The sequence below is a fragment of the Camellia sinensis genome, chromosome 2 (genome assembly GCF_055761805.1).
Source record: "Camellia sinensis isolate YWXY chromosome 2, ASM5576180v1, whole genome shotgun sequence".
NCBI lineage: Eukaryota > Viridiplantae > Streptophyta > Magnoliopsida > Ericales > Theaceae > Camellia > Camellia sinensis.
This window is the reverse complement of record NC_138962.1, coordinates 30,216,128-30,242,786: the sequence shown is the minus strand read 5'-3', so window position 1 is coordinate 30,242,786 and position 26,659 is coordinate 30,216,128. Positions and strand designations below refer to the sequence as shown.

The 26,659-nt window shown below is 34.0% G+C and overlaps 2 protein-coding genes and 3 pseudogenes across 4 annotated transcripts; all 5 read right to left on the bottom strand.

Moving 5' to 3' along the window:
- Positions 1-1,111: 1,111 nt before the first annotated feature.
- Positions 1,112-2,276, bottom strand: LOC114300273 (putative carboxylesterase 12 pseudogene; annotated as a pseudogene). The gene has a single exon (XR_014360745.1). The product of XR_014360745.1 is annotated as a putative carboxylesterase 12 pseudogene (transcript).
- Positions 2,277-6,174: 3,898 nt separating this feature from the next.
- On the bottom strand, positions 6,175-7,515 carry LOC114300260 (putative carboxylesterase 12). The gene has a single exon (XM_028245138.2). It carries the CDS (start codon positions 7,216-7,218, stop codon positions 6,214-6,216), a length of 1,005 nt encoding a protein of 334 aa, XP_028100939.2. The 5' UTR covers positions 7,219-7,515; the 3' UTR covers positions 6,175-6,213.
- Positions 7,516-13,394: 5,879 nt separating this feature from the next.
- On the bottom strand, positions 13,395-14,523 carry LOC114300271 (putative carboxylesterase 12 pseudogene; annotated as a pseudogene).
- A 2,312-nt stretch (positions 14,524-16,835) lies between these two features.
- LOC114300257 (putative carboxylesterase 12) lies at positions 16,836-18,107 on the bottom strand. Its single transcript, XM_028245137.2, has one exon. It carries the CDS (start codon positions 17,895-17,897, stop codon positions 16,947-16,949), a length of 951 nt encoding a protein of 316 aa, XP_028100938.1. The 5' UTR covers positions 17,898-18,107; the 3' UTR covers positions 16,836-16,946.
- A 6,877-nt stretch (positions 18,108-24,984) lies between these two features.
- On the bottom strand, positions 24,985-26,229 carry LOC114300265 (putative carboxylesterase 12 pseudogene; annotated as a pseudogene). Its single transcript, XR_014360744.1, has one exon. The product of XR_014360744.1 is annotated as a putative carboxylesterase 12 pseudogene (transcript).
- Positions 26,230-26,659: the final 430 nt, after the last annotated feature.

Here is a 26,659-nt window from a genome sequence, read left to right as displayed (position 1 = left end):
TTTCCCCTTGTGTTTCAGGTATGACCATAACATCTCTTACCCGAAATCCTCTTGTCCTTGCATGCTACTATGTCAGATTTCTCACAAACATTTGTTTAAGTAATTCCTTTTTCAATATTACTACAGAACCATTGCAAGAATGCCACTACTCAAGTTCATTTCCTTCGTATCTTGTTCCTCACCATTAAGCATTACTGGCCTTTAAAATCAGACTCAATACTAAGGCCTCGTTTGGGAACCTTCCTTTTTAGTTAAAAAGTCAAAAAGTTACAAAATTAGCCAAAAAGTCAACAACTCATACCAAAAAGTCAAAGATTCTCCTTTCTCTCTACTTTTTGCACATCTTTTCGTAAAAAGCCAAGAAGTCATCCCAAACATATAGTTTTTTTTAGCTCATATTTTAGCCAAATAGCCAAAAAGTTACTAAATTAGCCTGTTCCCAAACGAGGCATAAGTTTCCTGCACTAGGCAGATGTTTATCACGCAACAGGTCATGGGCACTGTTTCCCTATTCCAACCTAGTTAAAAATGATGGCAATGTCCCCCACAATCCCCAACACTCACTAAACAAAGTAAAAGCAGAGAGAGAGAGAGGCAGAAGATGAGAAGGCTTCCATGGATAAGATAAAGAAAATTCTGTTTCTCAGTATTTTGCCAATAACTCCAATAGTTCAATCAACCCTTATATAGATAGGCTTGTGCCATAGAGGCCTGGGATGAGAGATTTGGGATGAGAGAGATCTGCTGAGCAGAGGTGAGAGTAATCTAGAATGAGAGAGATTTGCTGAGAGGATGTGAGCTCCTACTATTTCAATGGGTTTTGATTTCGAATAGAGGTAGAAAGTAAAACATAGAGAGGAGAGAGAAAATATTGACAGAAATATATTTGACCAAGTTTCGGCCACTTGAGCCAGAAATATTCGAGTTACAGAGCATTTTTCAAAAAAATAAGGGAATCGTAAATCCTTTGTTTTTTGTATTCAAGCATGTCAAATCTCCAAAACAATTATGTCATAATGATTACATATTATTTGAGAACTTAAAAAAAGATTCGAAAGGTACCTGAGGTAACTTGAGTTACACAAGAAGAGGTACTAGCATATAATGCATGCAGTAAGAGAACTGTAAATTGATTTATTCATTATTTAATCAAATGTTGCACGCAGCAAACAAAAAAAAAAAACACAAAAAACAGAAAAACAAACAAACAAATGTTGGAAGAAAGCTGCGCATTTGATAGATGCAACAACATTACATTAAAAAAAAAAAAAAAAACAGAACAATACACAACACAAAGAACTAGGCATTGTTCTCATTCAAGAAACAAGCCACTCGTTTGAGCATAGCCACAGCATTTTCACAAATCGGTTTGATCAAGTGGAACACATGGTCCTTCCCTGCAACCTCCATAATCTCCACCACTCCTCCCCACCCGCTCCTCTCCAACTCCTCCTTGTAATATCGACCCCTATCCTTCAAAAAATCTTTCTCAGCTACACATACCAACACCTTGTCACAAACTACGCTCGAAAACTTCGGATCCACAACCGGGTTGAATAACAGGTCATCAGACCCAATAGACGATCGATACACAAAGAGCCAGAATTTATCAGTAGCCGCGCCATCACCTTCAGATCCAATTGGGTCCTTCCCTCCAAAATATGGATGGATTAAAACCATCCCAACAATCTTCACACCATCCAGCCTATCCGACCCGACCCGAATTGCCATGTTGTGTGCTATGTTACCACCTGCGCTATCTCCTGCAAAGAAAACCCGATCAAAATCAACGTATTCCTTTAGCCATACCTCACCACCTCCAGCCGAGAAGTGAGAAGCAACCCACTTGACAGCAGCCCAAGAATCATCGTAAGCGATTGGGAGAGGGTGCTCGGGGGCTCTTCTATATTCAACGGAGACAATAACGGCGTTGGCTTCGGTGGCGAGGGAATTGAGATTGTTATGGTACATGGGAGAGAAGGCGGTTTCAATGCAGAAGCCACCGCCATGAAAGTAGACTATAAGAGGAAGTTTGTGATGTGGGTTGGGGGTTTTGGGGATGTAGAGCCTTGCAGATAAGCCAGTCTCTGGATCAATTACGACATCTTTGGATTGGACACCAGTTTCGGGATTGATTGAAGGAGGGACAACATCGTTGCCAATGAATCTTTCTACTCTGCCATCTTTGTAAACTCAAATGAATGGTGAAAAATCATAGGCTATTTCTTCAGCTGTGCTTGAAGCCATGGGGATGAGAAGAAACTAAACACACAAAAGAAAAAGTAGTGGCCTTTTCTTTTTGTACATTTATTGAAGGAGGATTCGTATCATCTCCATTTAGTAGTTGTAAATTTTATTTTATTTTGAATAGTAATAGTTGTAATAATTCCTGATCTCATGACATCATTCATTAATCAATAATGCTAGGTATCATGAAAATAATGTCATGAAAAATCTTCATGAAGATTCTCCACCATTGATTAGATTATAGTGTTTGTAGTGTTTTATTGTATGTTATGCATTCACCATTGAATTAGTTTCATGAAGTTTTTCATGATATTTACTTCATGATACGTAGCATTACTCTTCATCAATTGTAAAATATTTATACAAATTTACTGTTATATTAAATTAGGCAAAGAGTAATGATAGAGATTTTAAAAATTTTATGAAAATTTTTACCAATGTAGGACTTATGTTACGTGAGTTTCATGTGAGTCTCACATTTATATAAAACATTTAGTAGAAATTGTGATAAAACTTTTGAAATATCTAGCATTTTTGTGAGAAAAAAATTATACAATTGTCAAAGTAAAAGTCATTAAATGATGTAATAGTGAGAGGATTGGGTGTGGGATCCCAAACATTTTATTAATATTAAATAGATGTAAGATTCACATGAGATCCACATGATATGACCTTATATTCATATAAAATATTTGATAAAAATATTGATAAAATTTTTAAAATTTTTAATATATATATATGCATTTATTTATTTTTGCCGTCGCTTACGGTTGATGAGTTGTTTCATGCAAAGAGAAGTGATTGAGACCCCCTCAATCACCAACTCCCACCACTCCATAGACACGTGGGGGTTGGTGATTGGAGGAGGAGAAGAAAAAAAAAAATCTGGCTAATCAAAGGTCTGTGGGGGTCGTGGGGTCATTCCTGGAGGGGGTCTGAATCATTTTTGCTTATGCGAAAGGAAAGTGATTGAGATCTCCTCCAATCTCCTCCAATCACCACCCTCATCACCCCCCACACACACGTCAAAACTAGAGATTGGAGGAGAAGAAAATAAAAAATAAAAAAAACTAACCAATCACAGAGTGGGGTCATGGTTGCCCTTTGTGGGTCCAAGTCATTTTCTCATGTGAAATAGGGCACCTATCCTGTGGGTCCCATGACAAAAATGGAGAAGACTTAACGTTTACTTTTTCAAAGCTATCGTCATCTACCTTTCTCTAATCAGTTTTCATTTCTCTCTCCCAACTTTTTTCTTTACCATCTCATATCAGCCCAATGCCAATTCTCTCGACCTTGGTTTGTAGCAACGGATAGATGTTAATGTTGTCGGATGTAATCATGGACATCCAAATTTTTCATATCTGCAGTCCAATCGATCGTGAAAAAAATATGGAACACAAAAACAATTAATGTTCATTTTATCATGCAGCAAAAGACTTAAATTGGAAAGTGAGTGTTTTGTTTCAAAGATGTTGATGAAGAGAATAGAATAAAAAATGAAGTATAATCTTAAATTGGAAAGTGAGTGTTTTGTTTGTGTGCGTTGTGTGTGACTGCCACGATCTAAATCCGCTCCTATAAATTTAGCGTTGGTGAGTAAATCTAAGATTACCGAAGGTTTTACGGAACGAGAATTGTTACAGTGGCCCACCTATGTTACAGAAAACTGAGAGATGGTTCTCTTGTTCCAAGTTTTTGTGGCTGATGAAGTCTATTGATTAGAAAGAAAACTTACAACCATGAAAGATTAAGAAAAAAAATTTAGTTTCTGAAGCCCAGAAACGTTGTAGCAGTGTCCTTTACTCACTGTTTTTGTGGAAAAATGCATGTTGATGATCAGTTTTGTGATTAAAAATTCAAATTTAGTGTAATCTGTTTATGAATTTTACATATCTATAAATGTTTGTTTGATGATTTTTTTCGTACATTAGCCTTTAAAAAATCTCCCTGGCAGTTCAAACTATTAGTTGAATTAGATCTTTGGGTCCAAGTCCCAAGAGAAGTAGGGAGACGAAGAGTAGGGAGAGAGAATAATTAATAAGTTTAACCTGTGAGTAAACGTTAATTTCTCCTCCGTTAGCCTTTGTACACTCACATAGTAGGTGACTTATTTTTGTGGTGACAAACAAGGCATCAAAACCATGACATATGACAAGTTACTTGCCGATTGGGTTATTTTATTTCATTTGTTTATAAAATTCTAGAACAACGGCCCATCTATGAAAGTGATATGAAATAAAATGCCTAATAAAATTTGAAGGCACCTTTAGTAGTTGAATACGTCAAACTAAAGAGATAGTTATAGTCATTTTTTTTTTTTGTTAAGTAAAACCATAAAAATTATAAAAATAAAAAATAAAAAATTCTTTACTTTTTGGCAAACTGACTGGTGCACACCTGCCTTATGGAAGTGTGAGTTTACACAAATTGATATTTCAAGTCAAATTTGTACATACTGACATTTGAAGCCTTACTTTTTTTTCTATGTAAGCAGTCTAATTGGTTGAGAAAGGAATTAACGGGATGATTTAGACCATGTTTGGTATGGAATTTTTTAGTTATTTTAGTTATAAAAAGATAAAATAAATTAAAAAATTAATAAGATAAAATATCATATTTAAATTATAATCATCTTATTTTTTCTCTCACAAAAATAAAACAAATTAAAAAGTCCATCACAAACGAGATTTTTTAATCTCAAACTAAAATAACTAAAAATCAACCCGCATCCCAAATGAAGGCTTAAAATCACAAAAAATGAAATCACAAAACCTTTTTCTTTCTTTCTTTTTTTCCATCAATACCATTATACCTACCGGATTTGTTTAGCCCGAATTTGTCCGCATAAGTTTGTTTTCGGGAGGAGACTCGTGTACAAGAATCCTTTCCCGGAAAGAAACTCATTCAGATGAATTCAAACTAAACAAATTTGATAGACGAACTATTAATCTTTTTGTATTCACACATGATCTCCAAAACAATTATGTCATAATAATCACATATGAGAGCGGAAATTTATGACACGACACGATACGATAATACGATTCAAACCGAATATGAAATTAATGGGTTAGAAATGACTATTTCCTGACATGAATATGAAACGATCCGATAACACGAATATTAAACAGATCGGGTTAGTATCAAATATGTATAACACAAAATTGACACGGATAACCCATATAATGAAAATTATTTACCCATTTTAATATTATTTCCACTAAAGCGTATCATGAAATTTTTTAATTTTTTATGTAATTACATCTAATTTATTAAAAAGTATATAAAATACAATTTTAAGTTTAATATAGATATTGTTTTTGCTTTAATTAAACTTCTAACGTATTTTTGTCTATTAATCTAGTAAAAAATATAATTATAAAATATATTTTTAAAAATTAAGAAAATCAAATTAAGTTGAAATCAAATATTTTTTTATAAATAATTTTATTTAATAGAGATTAGTTTCATTAAATTTAACTTATGATGATATTTTTAAATTTTTTTCAAACATTTCATATTTTTAGTTAATAGTGAAATTTGTTGACATGACATATTAACATGACATAAACCGAACACAGACCGTAAATGATGTAACACGATAACACAAAATAATAAATGAGTCGAGTTAGTATTGAGATAATTCTGACATGAATCTAAAATAATATGACACGAACACGGCCAAACGCAAACGCCCACCCATACTAGCATATAATGCAATAAAAGAACTGCAAATTGATTTATCAATTATTAAAAAATGTTAGAGATCTCATATATTTTATCAACATTTCGACAAATATTTTACTTGGGTGTGGAACCCACACCATATAGGTCTCATGTGAGTCCCACACTTATATAAAATATTTAGTAAAAGTATTAGTAAAACATTTATATCCTAGCATTCCTCTTCATTATTTAATCAAATTTTGCAAGAAAGCAGAGCATTTGATAGATGCAACAACATTACATTAAAAAAAACAGAACAATACACAACACAAAGAACTGGGCATTATTCTCATTCAAGAAACAAGCCACTCGTTTGAGCATAGCCACAGCATTTTCACAAGTCGGTTTAATCAAGTGGAACACATGGTCCTCCCCTGCAACTTCCATAATCTCCACCACCCCTCCCCACCCACTCCTTCCCAACTCCTCCTTGTAATACCAACCCCTGTCCTTCAAAAAATCTTTCTCAGCTACACATACCAACACCTTGTCACAAACCACGCTCGAAAACTTCGGATCCACAACCGGGTTGATTAACGGGTCATCAGACCCCCTAGACGATGGATACACAAAGAGCCAGAATTTATCAGCAGCCGCTTTCCCAATTTTGTTACCATCATCACCTTCAGATCCAATTGGGCCCTTCCGTACGAAATATGGATGGATTAAAACCATCCCAACAATCTTCACACGGTCCAGCCCATCTGACCCGACCCGAATTGCCATGTTGTGTGCTATGGTACCACCTGCACTATCTCCTGCAAAGAAAACCCGATCCAAATCAACATACTCCTTTAGCCATACCTCACCACCATCAGCTGTCGAGTGAGAACCAACCCACTTGACAGCGGCCCAAGAATCATCGTAAGCGATTGGGAGAGGGTGCTCAGGGGCTCTTCTATAATCAACAGAGACCACAACAATGTTGGCTTCGGCGACAAGTGAATTGAGATAGTTATGGTATGTGGGGGAGAAGGCGGTTTCGATGCAGAAGCCACCGCCATGAAAGTAGACAAGAAGAGGAAGTTTGTGATGTGGGTTGGGGGTTTGGGGGATGTAGAGCCTTGCAGATAAGCCAATCTCCGGGTCAATTACGACATCTTTGGACTGAACACCGGTGTCAGGATTGATTGAAGGAGGGACAACATCGTTGCCAATTAATCTTTCTACTCTGCCATCTCTGTAAACACGAATGAATGGTGGAAAATCATGGGTTATTTCTTCAGCTGTGCTTGAAGCCATGGTGATGAGAAGAAACTAAACACAAGGAAAGAAAAAGTGATGGCCTTTTCTTTTTGTACACTTACTGAAGGGGGATTCGTATCATCTCCATATAATAGTATAATTTTTTTTTTTTTTTTGACCATCGAGGTCTCATTACATCATTCGTTAATTCTAAAATATTTATGTAAATTTACTGCTATATTAAATGAAGAAAAAATTTATACAATTGTTAAAGTAAGAGTCATTAAATGATCTAATAATAGAGAGGATTGGTAAAAAAAAATAGAATAAGCTCCGTTTAGTTTAGTTTAAATTTGAAATGAATTTTCAGTTGTATTTTGAAAGATAAATTATTAAAAATTTGTTTGATTATGAGTTTTGAAAATAACTCTGAGATGATTTGTAATTTTTCTTTTTTTTAGTTGAATAGATGACTATGAGAGAAAATTGATTGATTGGTATATAAAATGTGAAAGAATCAGAGATGAGACAGAAGAGAGAAAATTATTGATTGATTTATTAATAAATAAAAAAAATAGAAAATGAATGAAAAAATTGAGTTTTAAATTATATTTTAAAATTTTATCAACCGAACAATTTTATTTTATTTTTTTGATCCAAATCATGTTTTGAAAACTAGACCAGTTTTGTCACTATTGCACAAGATGTAATCGCTTACGATTGATGAGCTGTTCCATTAATAAGCCACCGACCCTGTGGGTTCCATAACAAATTTAGTAATTGACGGAGAGAAAAATGAGAACACTTACGCTGTGTTTGGTTAGGAGAGAAAAATGAGAACACTTAAGTGAAATATGAATAAAACATACTTACATTTCATCTAATTTCACACATTTTTTCTCTTTTTTTCTTTCCAAATTTCTCTCAAAATCTCCCAATCAAAAACAACATTAACGTTTACTTTTTTCAAAGATATCGTCGTCTACCTCTCTCTGATCAGTTATCATTTCTCTCTCCTAACTTTTTTCTTCCCTTTTTTTTTTTCATTTATTCAAAAGAAAGAACTTTTTTCTTTACCACCTCATATCAGCCCAATACCAATACTCTCAACTTTGGTTTGTAGCAACGGATAGATGTTAATGTTGTGGGATGTAATCATGGAAATCTAATTTTTCATATCTGCAGTCCAATCTATCGTGAAAAAAATATGGAACAGAAGAACACAAAAAGACAATTAACGTTCATTTTATCATGTAGCGGAAAATGTTATAGAGTCAAATGAGTTAGTAAATACTCTACCAAACCTCTTACATATGTGTGGATCCACAACTATGTGATTTGTATGGGTTTCATACCCATGTGAGAGATTTGATATAATATTTAATAATTCATTTTGCATGCCTAGCATAATTGAAAGACTTAAATTTGAATGTGAGTGTGTTGTTTCAAAGATGTTGATTAGGGGAAGATAATAAAAAATAAAATATGATCTTAAATTGGAAAGTGAGTGTTTTGTTTGTGTGTGTGTTGTTTGTGACCCACTTATCTGCTGGAGAAAACAGAAAGCTGGTTCTTCTCTTGTTCCAAGGTTTTGTGGCTGATGGAGTCTATTGATTAGAACGAAAATTTGTAACCATGAAAGATTAGCAGAGAAATTTTTGTTTCTAGAGCCCAAAAGCGTTGTAGCAGTGTTCTTTACTCAATATTTATGTGGAAAAACGCATGTTGAAAATCAGTTTGGTGATTAAAATTCAGATTTAATGTAATCTGTTTATAAATTTTACGTATCTGTAAATGTTTGTTTGATGATTCTTTTCGTACATTAGCCTTTAAATCTCCCCAGCAGTTCAAACTATTAGTCGAATTAGATCAAGCGACAGAGGAGATGGATGAGGAAGAATTCATATTTAAGTCCAAGTCCCAAGAGAAGGAGACGAAGAGTAGAGAGAGAGAGAAATAAATAATGATTTTGATCTTTGAGTAAACATTAGTTTCTCCTCCGTTTGTCATTGTACATCATTAAATTTTATTGTGAGTCACATAACTAGTGTCTTGTTATTGTGGTGACAACACATCATGAAAAAATATCAAATTTTTTATTAAATAAATAATTAAATATCTTATCTAAGTATGAGAATTTGATACTTATATAAGATATTTAATTATTTATTTAATAAAAAAAATTAGACCTATAATATTTTTCAAATGACAAGTTACTTGACCATTGAGTTATTTTATTTCTAGAACAATGGTCCATCCAAGAAAATGATATGAAATAAAATATCCATTAAAATTTGAAGGCAACTTGAAAATAATGTAAATTTATGCTGTGTTTAGTTGGGAGATTTGGGAAGACATTTAGAAAGGAAAAATAAAAAGGTATGTGAAACTAGGTGAAATGTAAGTATATTTTATTCACATTTCACTTAATTTTTTCCTTTCTCTTTCTAAATCCCTCATCAAATCTACAACCAAACACAACGTTAGTAGTTGAATTCGTCAAACTAAAGAGACACTTATAGTCATTTTTAATTTGTTAAATAAAACCATAAAATTTATTAAAAATTTTTTTTTTAAAAATCTTAACTTTTTGGCAGACTGACTGGTGGATGGAACTCCATCACCTGCCTTGTGGAAATGTAAGTTTACACAAATTGACATTTCAAATCAAATTTGTACATATTGACATTTCAAGCCTCACTTTTTCTATATAATCAGTTTTAATTGGTTGAGATGCGTGATTTAAAATCACAAAAATAGGGGAATCACAAATATTTTTTTATTCGTATGGCTACCTCAAATTGTTTAGTTTGAATAAGTCTGAATGAGTTTGTTTTCGGCAAGAGACTCATGCACATAAATATGAGTTCCTTTTCTAGAAAAGACTCATTTAGGCGAATTCGAGTTAAACAAATTCGACAGACAAATCATTAATCTTTTTACATTCATATATGTCAAATCTCAAAACAATTATGTCATAATAATCGCATATTAGTTGAAAACTTCTAAAAAAAAAATGGTAAAAACAAAAAAAAAGAAAGTTTGAAAGGTACTGGAGGTAACTTAAGTTACGCAACAAAGTACTAGTATATAGGAATAGCAACGGGGCGGGACCGGAGACTACACTCTCCGTCCCCGATCCCCGAAGGCTAAAAAATCTCCGTCCCCGCCCTGATCCCCGATGGGGGAACCCATCACCCCTCCCGTCCCTTAACGGGGATCGGGTTTCCCCAACCCCGAAAAATCCCCGAGCTTCAACACAAGAACAACAAATCAATATATATCACTATGTTTCATCATCATTAACAAATACATATTTAAATTTAAAAAAAAAATTAATCACAGTGTGAATACACCACACAAATCAGATCACACACACACAGATATTGCCATCCCTACACACACACACACACACAGATAACAGATCTAACAGATCTGAGTACACCTCCATCGTCTGGCACAGATCTGAGCGACGCCAGTGACTAGGGCTGTGCAAAAATACCGCCCAATCCGCTAAACTGCACTGATCTGCATCAATCTGCACCGCTCTAATCGCTAACCGCAGTTTAAACTTTAAAATTTATAATCCGCCAACCGAATCACTCCGCTCCGCTCCACTATAGTTAATACATGTATATTTTTTAACTTTCAATGAAATATCAATGTAAAAATGAGTGTGAGAGAGATTTAAGATATGAAATTTATTACAAATTAATAGTTATATATATGAAACATATTATGTAAAATTACTTTGTGTTATATATTTAAAAAATATTATACAAATTAGTGTTATATATTATGCAAATGTATGATAATTAGTTATAATATTCTTCAATCCGCAAATTCGCCAAAAACCACCCAAACTGCAATTTGTCAATCCGTTAATCCGCTAAATCGTCATTCGGTTTGTAATTTTGCTCTCAAACTGCCCGATCCACATCGTGCACACCCCTACCAGTGACTAGGCGCAAGATCAATAGTGGCTGGCTGTGGCAGTGGGTTCAGTGGTGGTGACAGAGAGACAGACCTTGTGCGGCGGTAGTGGTGGTGGTGGCGGTGGCCATGAGAAATACAGAAGAGATGAAGTGGAGAGAGAGAGAGGGGGTTAGAGCCAGCGGTGGTGGTGATGTCGCCATCGGTGACTGCGAGAGTGAGAGAGTTGACAGAGAGAGAAGAACGAGAGAGTGAGAGAGAGATATATCTGAGTTAGAGAGTGAGAGATATATATATATATATAATACAACACAGTAACAAATATATAAATATAATACACAGGTTGGTTTATTATAAATATAATACACGATTTGGTTTATTTTATATATATATATATAAGGGGTATAAAAGTAATTTTACTTCGGGAAAATTCGGGGATGGGAACGGGGCTTAAACTCTGATCACCGTCCCCGGCTTGAAACAGATCGGGGATTGATTTTCAAATACCGTCTTCTCCCCGTCGGGGGTATTTTTTGAGAAAAAATCGCTCAGATTGAGGTCGGGGTCGGGGATCCCCGTCGGGTCGGTTTCAAATTGCGATCCCTACTAGCATATAAGGGTGGAAATTTGCAATAGGACATGATAATATAACTCGAATTGTATACGAAATTAGAGGGTTAGGATTGATCATTTCCTAACATTTATACGTATATAGCACGACCTGATAACAAGAATATTAAACAGATCAGGTTAGTATCAAAATTGTATAACATGAAATTGATACGGATAATCGGTATAATAAAGAATTAGTTACACCGTTAATATTATTTTTACTAAAGAGTATCATGACATTTTTTAATCTCTTATGTAATTTACATCCAATTTATTAAAAATTATATAAAATACAATTTTAAGTTTAATATAAGTTTTGTTTTTGCTTTTAATTGAACTTTTAATATATTTTTGTCTATTAATCTAGTAAAAAAAATAAAATTATAAAATAATTTTTTTTAAATTAAGAAAATCAAATTAAGTTGAAATCAAATATTTTTATAAATAATTTCATTTGATAGAGATTAGTTTTATTAAAATTTAACTTGTGAGGAAATTTTCAAATTTTTTTTGAACATTTTATATTTTTAGTTTATGGTGAAATTTGTTGACATAACACATTAACACAACACGAATCTGAGATGGTCTGAAAATGACACGAAACAATAATACGAAATAATAAATAAGTTAGATTAGTATTAAGATAATTCTAATACGAATTCGAAATACCATGACGACACCCCTACTAGCATATAATGCAGTAAAAGAACCGTAAATTGATTTATTCATTATTTAATCAAATTTTGCAAAAAAGCAAAGCATTTGATAGATGCAACCACATTACATTAAAAAAATAGAACAATGCACAACACAAAGAACTAGGCATTGTTCTCATTCAAGAAACAAGCCACTCGTTTGAGCAAAGCCACAACATTGTCACTAGGGGTGGGCAACGGTTTATCCGAACCGTTCAAACCGCCCAACCCGCATATAAATGGGCGGTTTCGCAAACATAATGCGGGCGGATGCGGTTTGAAATATGACAAATTTGCGGGTTGCGGGCGGGTTGCGGTTTAAACCATCAACCCGCAAAAACCGCCCGCACTTTAATTATTATTATTATTATTATTATTTATATACCAACTTTGTGACTTTTACAGGAGTACCATTATATTATCTATGACACTAGGATCCTTATTTTTAAGTATTTCTCAACTTTCTTAATGCCATAGAATTATCAAGTCCTAAACTTAGTTTCTTATATGATTTTCATTGGTGATTCATCCACTTTTTCCTAATAAAATTTTCCTTCTAATGGTCGATGGAACTTATAGTTTGATTATTGATTACTGAACTGGCAATTCTAATTGAGTACAACCTTCAATGCATTGATATACATTTTTTTCATGGCAAAAATGCTAGTGTAGAGTCTCTTTGTTTTAGGTACTTTCATTTAATGCATTGATATTCAATTTTTATTTGTAAACTCATCAAAAAATTGTTATCACAAATATATAAAATGAATTTAATGCCTAAATTCGCTGGGAAAAAAACTCGAAAATTAATTTTTAAAGAAAAAAAGTGTAAACCGCAAACCGCCCGCAACCGCCCGCACATTTGCAAACCCTATCCGCACAAACCGCAAACCGCACTGCGGGCGGTTGCGGGTTGACTTTTTCCCAAACCGCATAGATGCGGGCGGGTCAAAACCGAACTGCAAACCGCACAAAACCGATCCGCGAACACCCCTAATTGTCACAAGTCGATTTAAACAAGTGAAACACATGGTCCTTCCCTGCAACCTCCATAATCTCCATCACCCCTCCCCACCCGCTCCTCCCCAACTCCTCCTTGTAATACCAACCCCTATCCTTCAAAAAATCTTTCTCAGCTACACATACCAACACCTTGTCATAAACCATGCTTGAAAACTTCGGATCCACAACTGGGTTGAATAACGGGTCATCAGACCCATTAGACGATGGATACACAAAGAGCCAAAATTTATCAGCAACCGCTTTCCCAATGATGTTACCGTCAACACCTTCAAATCCAACCGGGCCCTTCCCTCCGAAATATGGATGGATTAAAACCATCCCAACAAGCTTCGCACCATCCAGCCTGACCCGAATTGCCATGTTGTGTGCTATGTTACCACCTGCGCTGTCTCCTGCAAAGAAAACCCGATCAAAATCAACGTACTCCTTTAGCCATACCTCACCACCATTAGCGGTCAACTGAGAAGCAACCCACTTGACAACGGCCCAAGAATTGTCGTATGGGATTGAAAGAAGGTGCTCAGGGGCTCTTCTGTAATCAACAGAGACAACAACGATGTTGGCTTCGGCCACAAGTGAATTAAGATAGTTATGGTATGTGGGAGAGAAGGCGGTTTCCAGGCAGAAGCCACTGCCATGGAAGTAGACAAGAAGATGGAGTTTGTGATATGGATTGGGGGTTTTGGGGATGCAGAGCCTCACAGATAAGCTAGTCTCTAGATCAATTACGACGGCCTTGTTTGGTTTGTATTTGAGAAACATGTTTTGAGATAAAAAGTACGAAAATTTGTTTGGTTTAGCTTTTTTTCAAAAGATGTTTTGAAAAATTATTTTGAGAGAGTTTTAGAAAAAAGTGATTGATTTGATGTGTATGAGAGAGAGATTTGTTTGGAAAATTTGTAAACCAAACAAGTTTTAGAAAAAAAATTTAGAAAAATTTGTTTGGTTTGATTACTTTTGAAAACTTATTTGTAGAGAATTTTTCCCAAATTTTTTTGAGAAACACAAACCAAACAAGGCCGACATCTTTGGATTGGACACCGGTGTCGGGATTGATTGAAGAAGGGACAACATCGTTGCCCATGAATCTTTCTACTCTGCCATCTCCGTGAACTCGAATGAATGATGGAAAATCATGGACTATTTCTTCAGTTGTGCTTGAAGCCATGGTGATGATGAGAAGAAACTGAACACAGGGAAAGAAAAAGTGGTGGCTTTTTCTTTTCTTTTTGTACACTTACTGAAGGAGGATTCGTATCATCTCCATTTGATAATTGTAATAATTGAAGATCTCAATACATTATTCAACTCCCATTAGAGTTTAAGTTTTCAACAATGATTTAGACCCCAATTTTGGGAGACCCCACAACCTCTTTGGATCTCCATCATTGATGGGCTGGATGGTGCAAAGCTGCTTATGGGGCTGCCTATTTATATTTTTGGGCTGCCTCTTTAAAAAAATACAAACCTATTAGGTTGCCTATTTATTTTTTTTGGGCAAGTATTGGGCTACTGTTGGGCTGCCTATCTAAAAAACAAATAAAAAAACTATTGGCCCTTATTTGGGGTGGGGCTGGGCTGGGCAGGGCTGGGAGAGGTTACGAGGCTGGGCTAGACTGGGAGACTGGGTTGGAGTGGGCTGGAAAAAAAAAATGTTTTAAATTTTGGGTTGGGTTGCAGCCACCTATACGCAGCCCTAGGTCCGCCGTTAGGTGACAGATTATAAAGAGAGAGAAAGAGAGAGATTTGATTCTAGAGAGTTGAATTTGAACAGATATATGTGGATTAAAATATATGGATAGCTTGATCTTTTTGCATAAACTTGTTCTTATGGACGGAATGTTTTAGCGCTTGGATTTGTAGACAAAGAAAATTTAAATTTAAATTTGTCACATGAGTGTCCTAATAACATATATACCATTGAAGCAATATAATCTATTCTTAAAATTTAACTTCAACTATCCATTTTAACAATGCTTCATGAGAGATGTTCTAGGGGTTGTTTAGGGTGTTCTAAATAAATGTACTTTTTATTTTTTTGAACTAAAGGAAAAAAAATATGGATGTTTGGGTTAACTTTTTGACTTTTTATGAAAAAATTGTATTAAAAAATTATATAAATAAGTGTATAGAGGAATAAAGTGATGGAATAGGCCGTACGGTTGGAAGCCTAAATGGCAGCGCAGTAGAGGACAGTGTAGGAGATTGATTCTCTACTTTTCGGGCATAAGGTCGGTTTTGTTCGGCCCATAGGGGCCCACCACGGATCCCGTTTTACCAATTGGAACCGTTAATGTGTAGAACTCGTTGAGTACTATATGCTTGTAAAAAATCACGTTTATTGGATATTGATAGCTATCTGATCGTTTTAGTTTTTTTTGTTAACTATTAACTATAACACCATTCATTTTTATACAAAACTGATTTGATCATGTATTTAGCGATATCCGATAGGCGTGATTTTTTACAAAAATATAGTACTAGACGAGTTCTACTTATTCAACAGTTCGGATTATCAAAACGGGACCTATGGTGGCCCCCATGGGCCTAGCTCTACCATTCAATTTAGTGAATATTTTACTATAATTTTTTTTCCTCCCCGGTTAGTGACTTCACCATCTCGTCAGTATCAATCCATGAGTTTACTTTTTGATTTGTATTAATATGTGTATATTATTTTTTTAATATTTTTTTTTGGTGAATAATGTTAACTTTTTAACTTTTTAGGTAACTTTTTGTCTTTTTAGATTTTTCAAGGGTTGCCAAACTTGGCCTTATAGTATACAAAATTCATAAAGTCCATAGTGTACACAATCTATTCTTTGTAAGTGTTTGGAAAGTGAGTTTTTATGTAGGTTTTTTAGTTGTAAGATATTATTGGATAAAATTTTTTTGGTGATTGGGAAGATAGTTGAGTTTTTTGTGGTTGGATGTGATGGTTGTAAGAGAAAAAGTGAAATGATTATGAAGTTGGATGTGATATTTTGTTTAAATTTATTTTTTTTTATTTTGCAAAAACCTTGTCTTTTAGTGAAAAAAATAAAAAAAAAAATCCAAAACCAAATCTTGCCAAACACACAAAAAATTTGGATCCATCAAATCATTTGAAAATCTTAGAGCATCTCTATGTGTACCTTCAAAATTTGATATGTTAAATATTTTTAAATGTCAAAATGATATATGTAAATCGACAGGTATCGTATAGAATGAAACATTCTATCCATTTCCTCAAATTTGCACCACGTTATCATGTTTAGTTTCTAAATCTTTTTGTCTCACCTACCAATACATTTTTGACAATTTGATAATATTATAAGATTTTTGTGCCTGAAAATTTTAATAATGATTGAAAATGTATTAAAAGATAATAACATGAAATATTTGAGAAGAGTATATTTGACACCTCCACCAAGAACACAAATCCTTTGCTTTATTAATTACTAATGGAATTTAGCAAGAAGCATATAATAGGTGAGACAAAGGTTTGTAAGACAAAGGACGAATTGCTGCCTAGGCTTTGCTCTAATTCATGAAAGAAACCACTCGTTTCAGCTTAGCCAAAGCATTGTCACAAGTCGGGTTAAACAAATGGAACACATGATCCTCCCCTTTAGCCTCCATGAGCTCCACCACCCCTCCCCACCCACTCTTCTCCAACTCCTCCTTGTAATACCAGCCCCTATCCTTCAACAAATCTTTCTCAGCCACACATACCAACACCTTGCCACAACCCAGGCTCGAAAATTTTGGATCCTTTACCGGATTAAATAACGGGTCATCAGATCCGTTACACGATGGGTAAACAAACACCCATAATTGATCAGAAAACGCTTTTCCAATCAAGTTAGTACCTTCATTTCCAATTGGGTCATTTCCTCCAAAATATGGATGGACTAAAACAATCCCAACAAGCTTCACTCCATCCAGCCCTTCCAACCCGACCCGAAGTCCCATGTTGTGTGCTATGTTGGCCCCTGCACTATCTCCAGAAAAGAAGACCCGATCAAAATCAACATAGTCCTTCAGCCATACCTCGCCAGCGGCGGCGGAGGAATGAGAAGCAACCCACTTGACAGCGGCCCAAGAATCATCGTAAGCGATTGGGAGAGGGTGCTCGGGCGCTCTTCTGTAATCAACAGAGACCACAATGATGTTGGCTTCGGCGACAAGTGAATTGAGATAGTTGTGGTACAGCGGAGAGAAGGCGGTTTCGATGCAGAAGCCACCGCCATGAAAGTAGACAAGAAGAGGAAGTTTACGGTGTGGGTTGGGAATTCTGGGGATGTAGAGCCTTGCAGATAAGCCAGTCTCTGGATCGATAACCACATCTTTGGATTGGACTCCAGTTTCTGGATTAGTTGAGGGAGGGACTGTATCGGTGCCTTTGAATCTGTCGACTCGGCCGTCTTTGTAAACTCGAAGGCCTAGGATAGAGAAATCGTGGGTTACTTCATCGGAGATTGAAGAAGCCATTTCTGAAACAAACAAACAGTGCAGCGCAGTGGTGGTGATGGTCTAAGTCTTCACAGACTTTTGATTGATTGAGAGAGAGAGAGAGAGAGAGAGAACCCAATTGATGGGATCAATTTATTAGACCATATAAATTCGGAGATACCGGTACGTGAATCATGATATACGCATGATGTTGTTTAGGATATGTTATTTTAATTGGTTATTTAATTTTATTATTATTTTAATTTAATTAAAAAAATTATTTAAAATTATAATTGATTTGATAATTATAAAAAAAATAAAATAATTATAAATTAAATATAATATTTTATTTTATTAATTATTTTGATTTATTTTATTTTTATTAATTATTTTAACCAAATAACATTTAGTCAAACAAAACTTATATAAATTGGAAAATTCAAAAACATAATCAAATAAAGTGATCCACGCTATCATAAAGAAAAGGCAAAATAATAATGTGGCCAGGGCGGCAGGAATATTCTATTGAGGGACGTGATAGGAAGGCTAATAGAATAAGGAAAATGCCTAAGACCTAGGTCATTGATTGGTTCAAAAAAAATTATTTTATTTTTTTTTCAACAAATAGGGGGCCACCATGTCATTAGGGGTCGACCCCACTGGGGTATGAATCACGGCCCATAGAATAATTAGCTTAAAAAAAAAAAATGGCAATCACTTTGCTTAGTTAAAATTTTCTAAAACAGTCATGCTTTCGACCTCCAGTGGGGTGACCCTACTAACAACCCCCAGTGACGTGTTAGCCTATCATTGATTGGAAAAAAAAAAAAAGAAGCTTTTTTGCCCAATCACAGCCGACCCCAGCATCCCCACTAAGGGTCCAAAACTTTATTCTTTCTAAAAATACTTTTTAAAAAATTTTATTTTATTTTTTTGTTTTTACTAATTTTTTTAATATTTTAAGTAATTTTTTTTAATTTTTAGATATTCTTAACATAAATATACCTAAAAAGTAAAAAAATTGTGAAAAAAATCTTTTAAAAATTCACTAAATACCAAAAATATAAAAAAATACGATAATTCAATACATTTTTTTTTATTTTTATGTATTTATTAATTTTTTAAAATATTTTTTCACAATTTTTTTACTTTTTAGATACATCTAAGAAGTGGTTTAAGATGATCTAAATAAGAACATTTTTTGACTTGTTATGAAATATGAGTTGGGTATGGATTGGATTTGACGTAATGTGGCAGAGAGGTAATGTGACTTAAATAAGATTTGTATGAAATATGGGTTGGATATGGATTGTGTCTGAAGTAAGAGCATCTCCAATGGTGAACCAAATTTTTCATTAAATTTGAGTAAAAAAAAGCCAATTTTTTCAATCTGATATGGCTTGCTCCAACCGTGCATCAAAAGAGAAAGGTCGACTGATAAGGGCAAATTTTTTTTTTTTTACCTGTTTGAACCTATCTATTTGAAAGGGAACCGGTCGACCAAATGGTGAAATCTGGAGCCTGTTCTCACTTTGATGAATTTCTTGTTCGATTTTCATTTTGATACCAATTTGGTGAAACCATTGGAGCTCCAAAAAGTGACTTTTTCACCAAACAAAAATGATTTTTCCCTCGATTTTTGCACCCCCGAACAGCTCGAAACAGATAAAAGAGAGAAAGAGAAGAGGGAATGAAGAGAGAGAGAGAGAGAGAGGGCCCCTCCTCCCCCTCCTCCGCCGCCGATCGATCGTAGATCGACTGGCAGCTCGTCGCAACCCCGCCTTCGCCTCTGACCGTCGTCGCCCCCGATCTCTCTGTCTCTCTCTCTCTCCCTCACTCTCTCTCTACTACTCCTTCTTCTTCTTCCTTCTTCTTTCTTCTTCTTCTTTTCTAATTGAAAAAAAAAAAATTCAAAACGACAAAACGACGTCATTTTTGAATTCGGAGGGATTCGGGGGCCTCTCTTTCGAGCTACGTAGCACAATTGTTCACCAAATTTCAAATTTGCTCAGTTTGATGAACCGTTAGAGATGGTCCAATGCAGTAAAGAGATGATGTGACAATAAGATGATGTGATTTAAATAGGATAATGCCTTTTAATTTTTTTGATTTTTTTAACTTATGACAAACAAGACCTACATAAGGTATATCTAAAAAAATATAAAAAATGTTTAAAATTTTAATAATATTCACTAAAAATAAAAAATATAAAAACTAAAAAATTTAATATTCAAAAAATTTAAAAAAACCCAAATCATACCCTCTGAATATAATTCTTTATTTAAGAATTGTTTAGAATCACCTAGGTATATTTTACTTCATCGGAGATTGAAGAAGCCAATTTTGAAAAAAACAAACAGTGCAGTGCAGTGGAGATGATGGTCTAAGTCTTTATAGACTTTTGATTGATTGAGAAAGAGAGAACCCAATTGATGGGATCAATTTAGTACCATATAACAGAAGTGACGGAGATTATTAAAAAATATACTCCCTCCGTCCCAAAATAATGGTTCCTTTTGGGGAATTCAACTTTTTTTGGTAGTACAATTATTGTACTTTTAAAAAGTTAGTTTTCCAAAATCACCCTTTGATAGTACACTTTTTTGAGAATATCAATGTTATGATTGTACTTTTTATATTATTTATGAATTTAAAAGAAGGGCAAAATGGGAAATTTATATTATTTTTGTACTTGATTTTTGAAGAGGGACTAATATTTTGGGACAATGAAAAATGGAATAAGGGACTAATATTATGGGACGGAGGGAGTAACACTAATTTTGGTTTGAATTTTTTGGATTAACTTTTTTAAAAATTAATTTTTTTAATTTTTATATTTTTTTATTTTTAGTGAATATTTTTAAAATTTTAAATATTTTTTTACTTTTTTAGATGCACCTTACTTAGATGTATCTAAAAAGTAAAAAATTTATAAAAAAATTAATAAATATATAAAAATACAAGAAATGTACTGAATTCTTATATTTTTTTTTTATATTTTTGGTATTTAGTAAATTTTTAAAAGATTTTTTTTTACAATTTTTTTACTTTTTAGGTGTATTTATGTTAGATGTGTCTAAAAAGAAAAAAAATACTTAAAATATTAAAAAAATTCAGTAAAAATAAAAAAACACGAAAAATAAAAAAATAAAATTTTCTGAAAAATATTTTTTGAAAAGTGAAAACAAGCAACTTGATAGTTCTAATAAGTTAAAAAATAGTATTAAAAAAAATAATAATAAAGACAACTAGGGGTGTGCGGGAGTCGGTTGCGGCCACAGAACCTCCAATCTATCATCCGTCCGCCAGATTGACGGATTGGAAAAAATCAATCCGCATCCGTCTGCCAATCTGGCGGATGTGGATTGAGCGGTTTGGCGGTTTGGCGGATGTATGCGAATTGGTTTGGCGGTTTAAAATTTTATAATTTTTCAACATAATTTAACTTGTACACTTCCTCAAAAAAAAAAAAAAAGAGTATTACAATCAATGACTTAAAAAACTATTACAATCACTGTATGTCTCATAAAAAAAAAAAAGTTTGAAATTTTAGAATATCACAATCACTGCATGGCTCATCCACATATTACAATCACAGCATGATTCATCCATATAAAGTATTACAATATGTGGTTTTTAAACTATAATAACAATTCAAACCACCAAAACCATGAACATGGCAGTAATAGAGACTGTATGTTTCTGTATTGTTACATCTATATATGTTTTTGAAAACAAAAACGAACCAACGTATGTCATATTTTCTATTTATTATTTTTAGAGTTAAATTTAAAAATCAAAAAATATAGATAAATAATACGTTTATTTTTTCCAATTCAAAAAATATATTCAAGATGAAAACTTTTTTTCAACAGAATATGTAAACTCTTTTTCAATTAAAAACACAAACAAAATATTTAAACAAATTGAAAACATAAAATCTTATAAATTATTAGGAGTGCTCGCGGTTTGGCGGTTCGGTTGCGGCCAAAGGAATCTCAAATTCGCCATCCATCCGCCAAATTGGCGGATTGGAGAAAATCAATCCGCAACCGTCTGCTCGTCATCACGCATCTGTCTAAAATGTGACGGATCGGTTCGATTCGATCGATTTAGACGAATCAATATATCCGCTGCTCACCCCTAAAGACAACAATCACATTAAGAGAGGAGCCAACTCATTAGTGTCTCCCTAACACTCCTTTTTTAGTGCTTTCAACATTAATCAACCATATAAATTCGGAGATACCGGTAGGTGAATCATGCTACGGACATGGACTTGTTTAGGAGCATGCTATTGTAGTTGATTATTTAATTATTTAATTATTTTAATTTAGTTAAAAAAATTGTATTTAAAATTATAATTGATTTGATAATTATGAAAAAATAATTATAAATTAAATTAATATTTTATTTTATTAATTATTTTAATCAAATAATATATAGTGAGGCTTCGTTTGGGAAGCTCCACTTGGGATTTTTTTAGCTATTTTAGTCACAAAAAACAAAGTAGACTTTTTAGTTCAATAAGATAAAACATCACATTCAACCCATAATCATTATATTCTTTTTCTCACAAGAAATCTAAAAAAGTCAAAAGTCCTTTCCAAACTAAATTTTTTAATCCCAGACAAAAATAATTAAAAAAAAAATTAAAAAACCAACCCACTTTCCAAACAAACCCAACAAAACTTAAAATTGGAAAATCCAAAAACATAATCAAATAAAGTGATCCACGCTATCATAAAGAACAGGAAAATAATAATGTGGCCCTCTAGCTCAAAAAGAAAAAAAAAAAAAAAAAAAAAGAAAGGAAAAAAGCGTGGGACCCCCAGTGGGGTAGAGTCCGGATACTCGGCGGCCCTTCTTGCAGCCTTTCCTGCGATGCCCCCAAAACGACGACATTTTGAGGGAAATTTCAATTTAAAAAAAAAAAAAAGGACAGAACAGAGGCAAACAGAGGGAGAAGAAGGAAGGACGAAGGGAGAAGAAGAAAGAAGGGAGTGTTTGCCTGCTATGGATCGAACATAGTCGAGAGTGAAAACCAAATCGATCCAACAAAAAGAGAGAGAGTGTGTCGCCAAATGAGATCTCCAAATCGAGCAATGGTCTTCACACCCTGAAGGGATGATTACATTTGGAAAATAATCTAAGAGTCTCATCTTCTTGAAATTCATACAAGCAAACAGAGCACTCTAGAAGGAACAGAGCACTCATTCAAGCAACCCACATCTGTGATTTCAATTTTTTTTTTTTTTTGTTGGTAAAATCGTTTGTATATTTGTGTGTTTTGATTTATAAATATACATATATATATATATCCTCTCTATGGTTTGCCTCTGTTTTCATCGCCAAGTATGGGATCTGTTTTTGAAGCTATCAAGGAACTTCCACAATATTGAAATCGATAATCGATTCAAATAGCCCCCTAATGATTTCTGCGTGCTTTCTCATTCATTGTTCATAGGTTGGGTTTTTTCATTTTATTTTATTTTTAATCTTTTATTTTATTCTATTTTTCTGTGTTCAAAAAACTGTTGATTATTACATAGAGATTGTGAAGCATCAAAATGTGAATGGGAAGTTATTCAATTTAATTTTTTGGCCATGAATGAGAAGATTATTGATCTCTCCAAATTGAGACAGTAGGTGTTGGTTTTATATATAAGACCGTGCAAATTGGGACTGTAGGTGTTGGTGCTCCCTTATTTCTTCTTCTCCTTCCTTCTTTTTTCTCTGTTTGCCTCTGTTCTGTCCCTTTTTTTTTTTTAAATTGAAATTTCCCCCAAAACGACGTCGTTTTGGGGGCACCGCAGGACGGGCTGCAGAAAGGGGCCGCCGAGGATCCAGACTCAGTGGGGGTGACCTCACCACCCCCACTATTTTTTTATTGGCTCAAATATATGTATATATATATATATATATATATTGTTGGCTTGCTCTCATAGCCCCCATGTAGAGGGAGGTAGGGGTGCTGGGGTCCTCAACACTGCTGAAAAAAAAAAAAAAACTAATATTGTTCTTTATTTAAGAATTGCTTAGTATCACCTAAGTATATTTTTAATATTTTATAAAAAGATATACATAGCAGTAGAGAGGTTATATGATTCAAATAAGATAAAATTATGCTAAATAACCCCTTAATTTAAATTATCAGCTTATTTTTGTTAAATATATTTTAATTATTAAGCTCAATGTAAAATGTCTACGATAATCCTTTTCATTGAGTTTAATAATTAAAATATTAATTTTTTGTTAATTTTACTTAGCAAAAATAAACATATGATTTAGATTTAAAATAAATCAAAACATTAAATTTTACATTGATAAAATTAAAAATTAAATATTTATTATGTTACAAAGATAAAATCTTGCATTTTTTTTTTTTATTATTCAAGTGTTATATGATTGATTACGGTTCATTTGGAATACACATTTAGGCTAAATTAGTCACACTGTATAAAATTGGCTATTTTAGCTAAATATGACAAAATGTCACATCCAGCTCATGATCATTTTATTTTTTTCTCTCACGAAAGTAAAAAAAATCTATCCCAAACGAGATTTTTTAGTCCCAAACTTTGTCAAAAAACCAATCCACATCCCAAACAAACTCTATGTATCAAAGTTAATGTTTTTAACACTTAAACAATAATAGTACAAGTATCCAAACGACATTGGTTAACTATGTTTAAATTAATTATAGAACGTGCTGCACTCTCATTATATTCTTATCAAATATTTTAAGTATACCAATTTAAAGATGAAAAAAAAAAAATCAAATTAATGAAAAAAATTATAAATTTTAATTATTAAAATTATAAACTTTTTATCCGTGTGTAATTATTTTTGAACAATTGACTTGATTTGTAATTTTTTCAATTAACAAAACCCTTTCATTATAGTATTATTGCCAATCCAAATCACACAACTTAAAAAAAAAAAAAAAAATCATAAAGAACCAAGAAGCAACTTAAATCTCAATCACACAATGCACCACTCTAAGAAACTTTAAGAAAAAAAAAAATTCTAAAGGATCCTTGGTGGAGTTAGATACCTATACGACAAAGTGCTGACATTACAATGCAGTAACAGATGGTCCTGCACTTTCACTTCCAATCAGGCATTTCAGGCAAATAATTTAATTTTTTTACTAACCAATACAATGTTGCAACAAAACATATGATAGATGCAACAAAATTATTTAAAAGAAATGAAAAAAGAAAAAAAGAAAAAAAGAAGAGAGGAATGACTAGGTGTCATACACATAATGAAATAGAAAACCAGAGAAACAAGCAATAAGAAAGTCCACAACGCAGCACAATCAGCTAAGCTTTTTCTTCTTCTTCATTCATGAAAGCAGCCACTCTCTCCAGCATAGCCACAGCTTGGCCACAAGTCGGGTTAAACAAATGGAACACATGGTTCTCCCCCACAGCCTCCATAACCTCCACCACTCCTCCCCACCCACTCTTCACCTATTCCTTCTTGTAATACCAACCCCTATCCTTCAACATATCTTGCTCAGCTACACATACCAACACCTTCTTGCAATCCAAGCTCGAAAATTTCGGATCCAAAACCGGGTTGAATAACGGGTCATCATGCCCACTTGACGACGGGTAAACAAAGAGCCACAGTTTGTGAGAAAGCTCTTTCCCAAAAATGTTATTACATTCAGCACCAATTGGGTCCTTCCCTCCAAAATATGGATGGACTAGAACAATCCCAACAAGCCTCATCCCATCTAGCCCTTCCAACCCGACCCGAATGCCCATGTTGTGTGCTTTATTACCCCCTGAGCTATCTCCTGAAAAAAAAGACCCGATCAAAATCAACATAGTCCTTTAGCCATACCTCACCACCACTAGTGGTCGAGTGAGAAGCAACCCACTTGACAGCGGCCCAAGAATCATCGTACGGGATTGGGAGAGGGTGCTCCGGGGCTCTTCTAAAGTCAACAGAGATGACAACTGCATTGGCTTTGGCAGCGAGTGAATTGAGATAGGTTTGGTATGTGGGAGAGAAGGCGGATTCAATGCAAAAGCCACCATGGAAGTAGACAAGAAGAGGAAGTTTGTGATCTGGGTTGGGGGTTTTTGGGATGTAGAGTCTTGCAGATAAGCCAGTCTCTGGATCAATTACCACATCTTTGGATTGGGCTCCAGTTTCTGGATTGGTTGAAGGAGGGACTATATCGGTGCCCATTAATCTTTCTACTCTGCCATCTCTGTATACTCGAAAGCCGAGCAGTGTGAAATCACTGACTACTTCCTCAGCTGCATTTGAAGCCATGGTGAAGCAAAGAAACTGAGCAATGAGGCTTGTGTTTGTTTGTGAAGTATAGTAAATAATGGAGTGTGTGAAGTTATATATGATGATTGGGTTAGTTTTGTTTTTATTTGTTTGAAGCAATTTTGCATAGTATATAACGCACAAGTTTATATTAATACAACTGCAGAACAAGGGTTGGTTTGGGGTGTCCTAAAAAAGTACACTTTTTATCTTTTTACGAAAAGATGTGCAGAAAAGTAGAGAGGTAATGTGATGGAAAAAAGATAAAAAGATAAAAAGATGGATTATATAGTCTATGCCAAACCAGCCCCAAGAGATATGAAATAAAATACTGATCAAAATTGATTCCATTTTAGGCGGTTGAATTTGTCAAACTAAGGTAAATTTTAGTTTAAAAAATTTATAATGATGAGATTTCTTGATCATAACTGGCCTTATATATACATCAAGCAATATCTAATTGATTTTTTAACCTTGATGTTACCGGCTTGCTAAAGACATTTCCA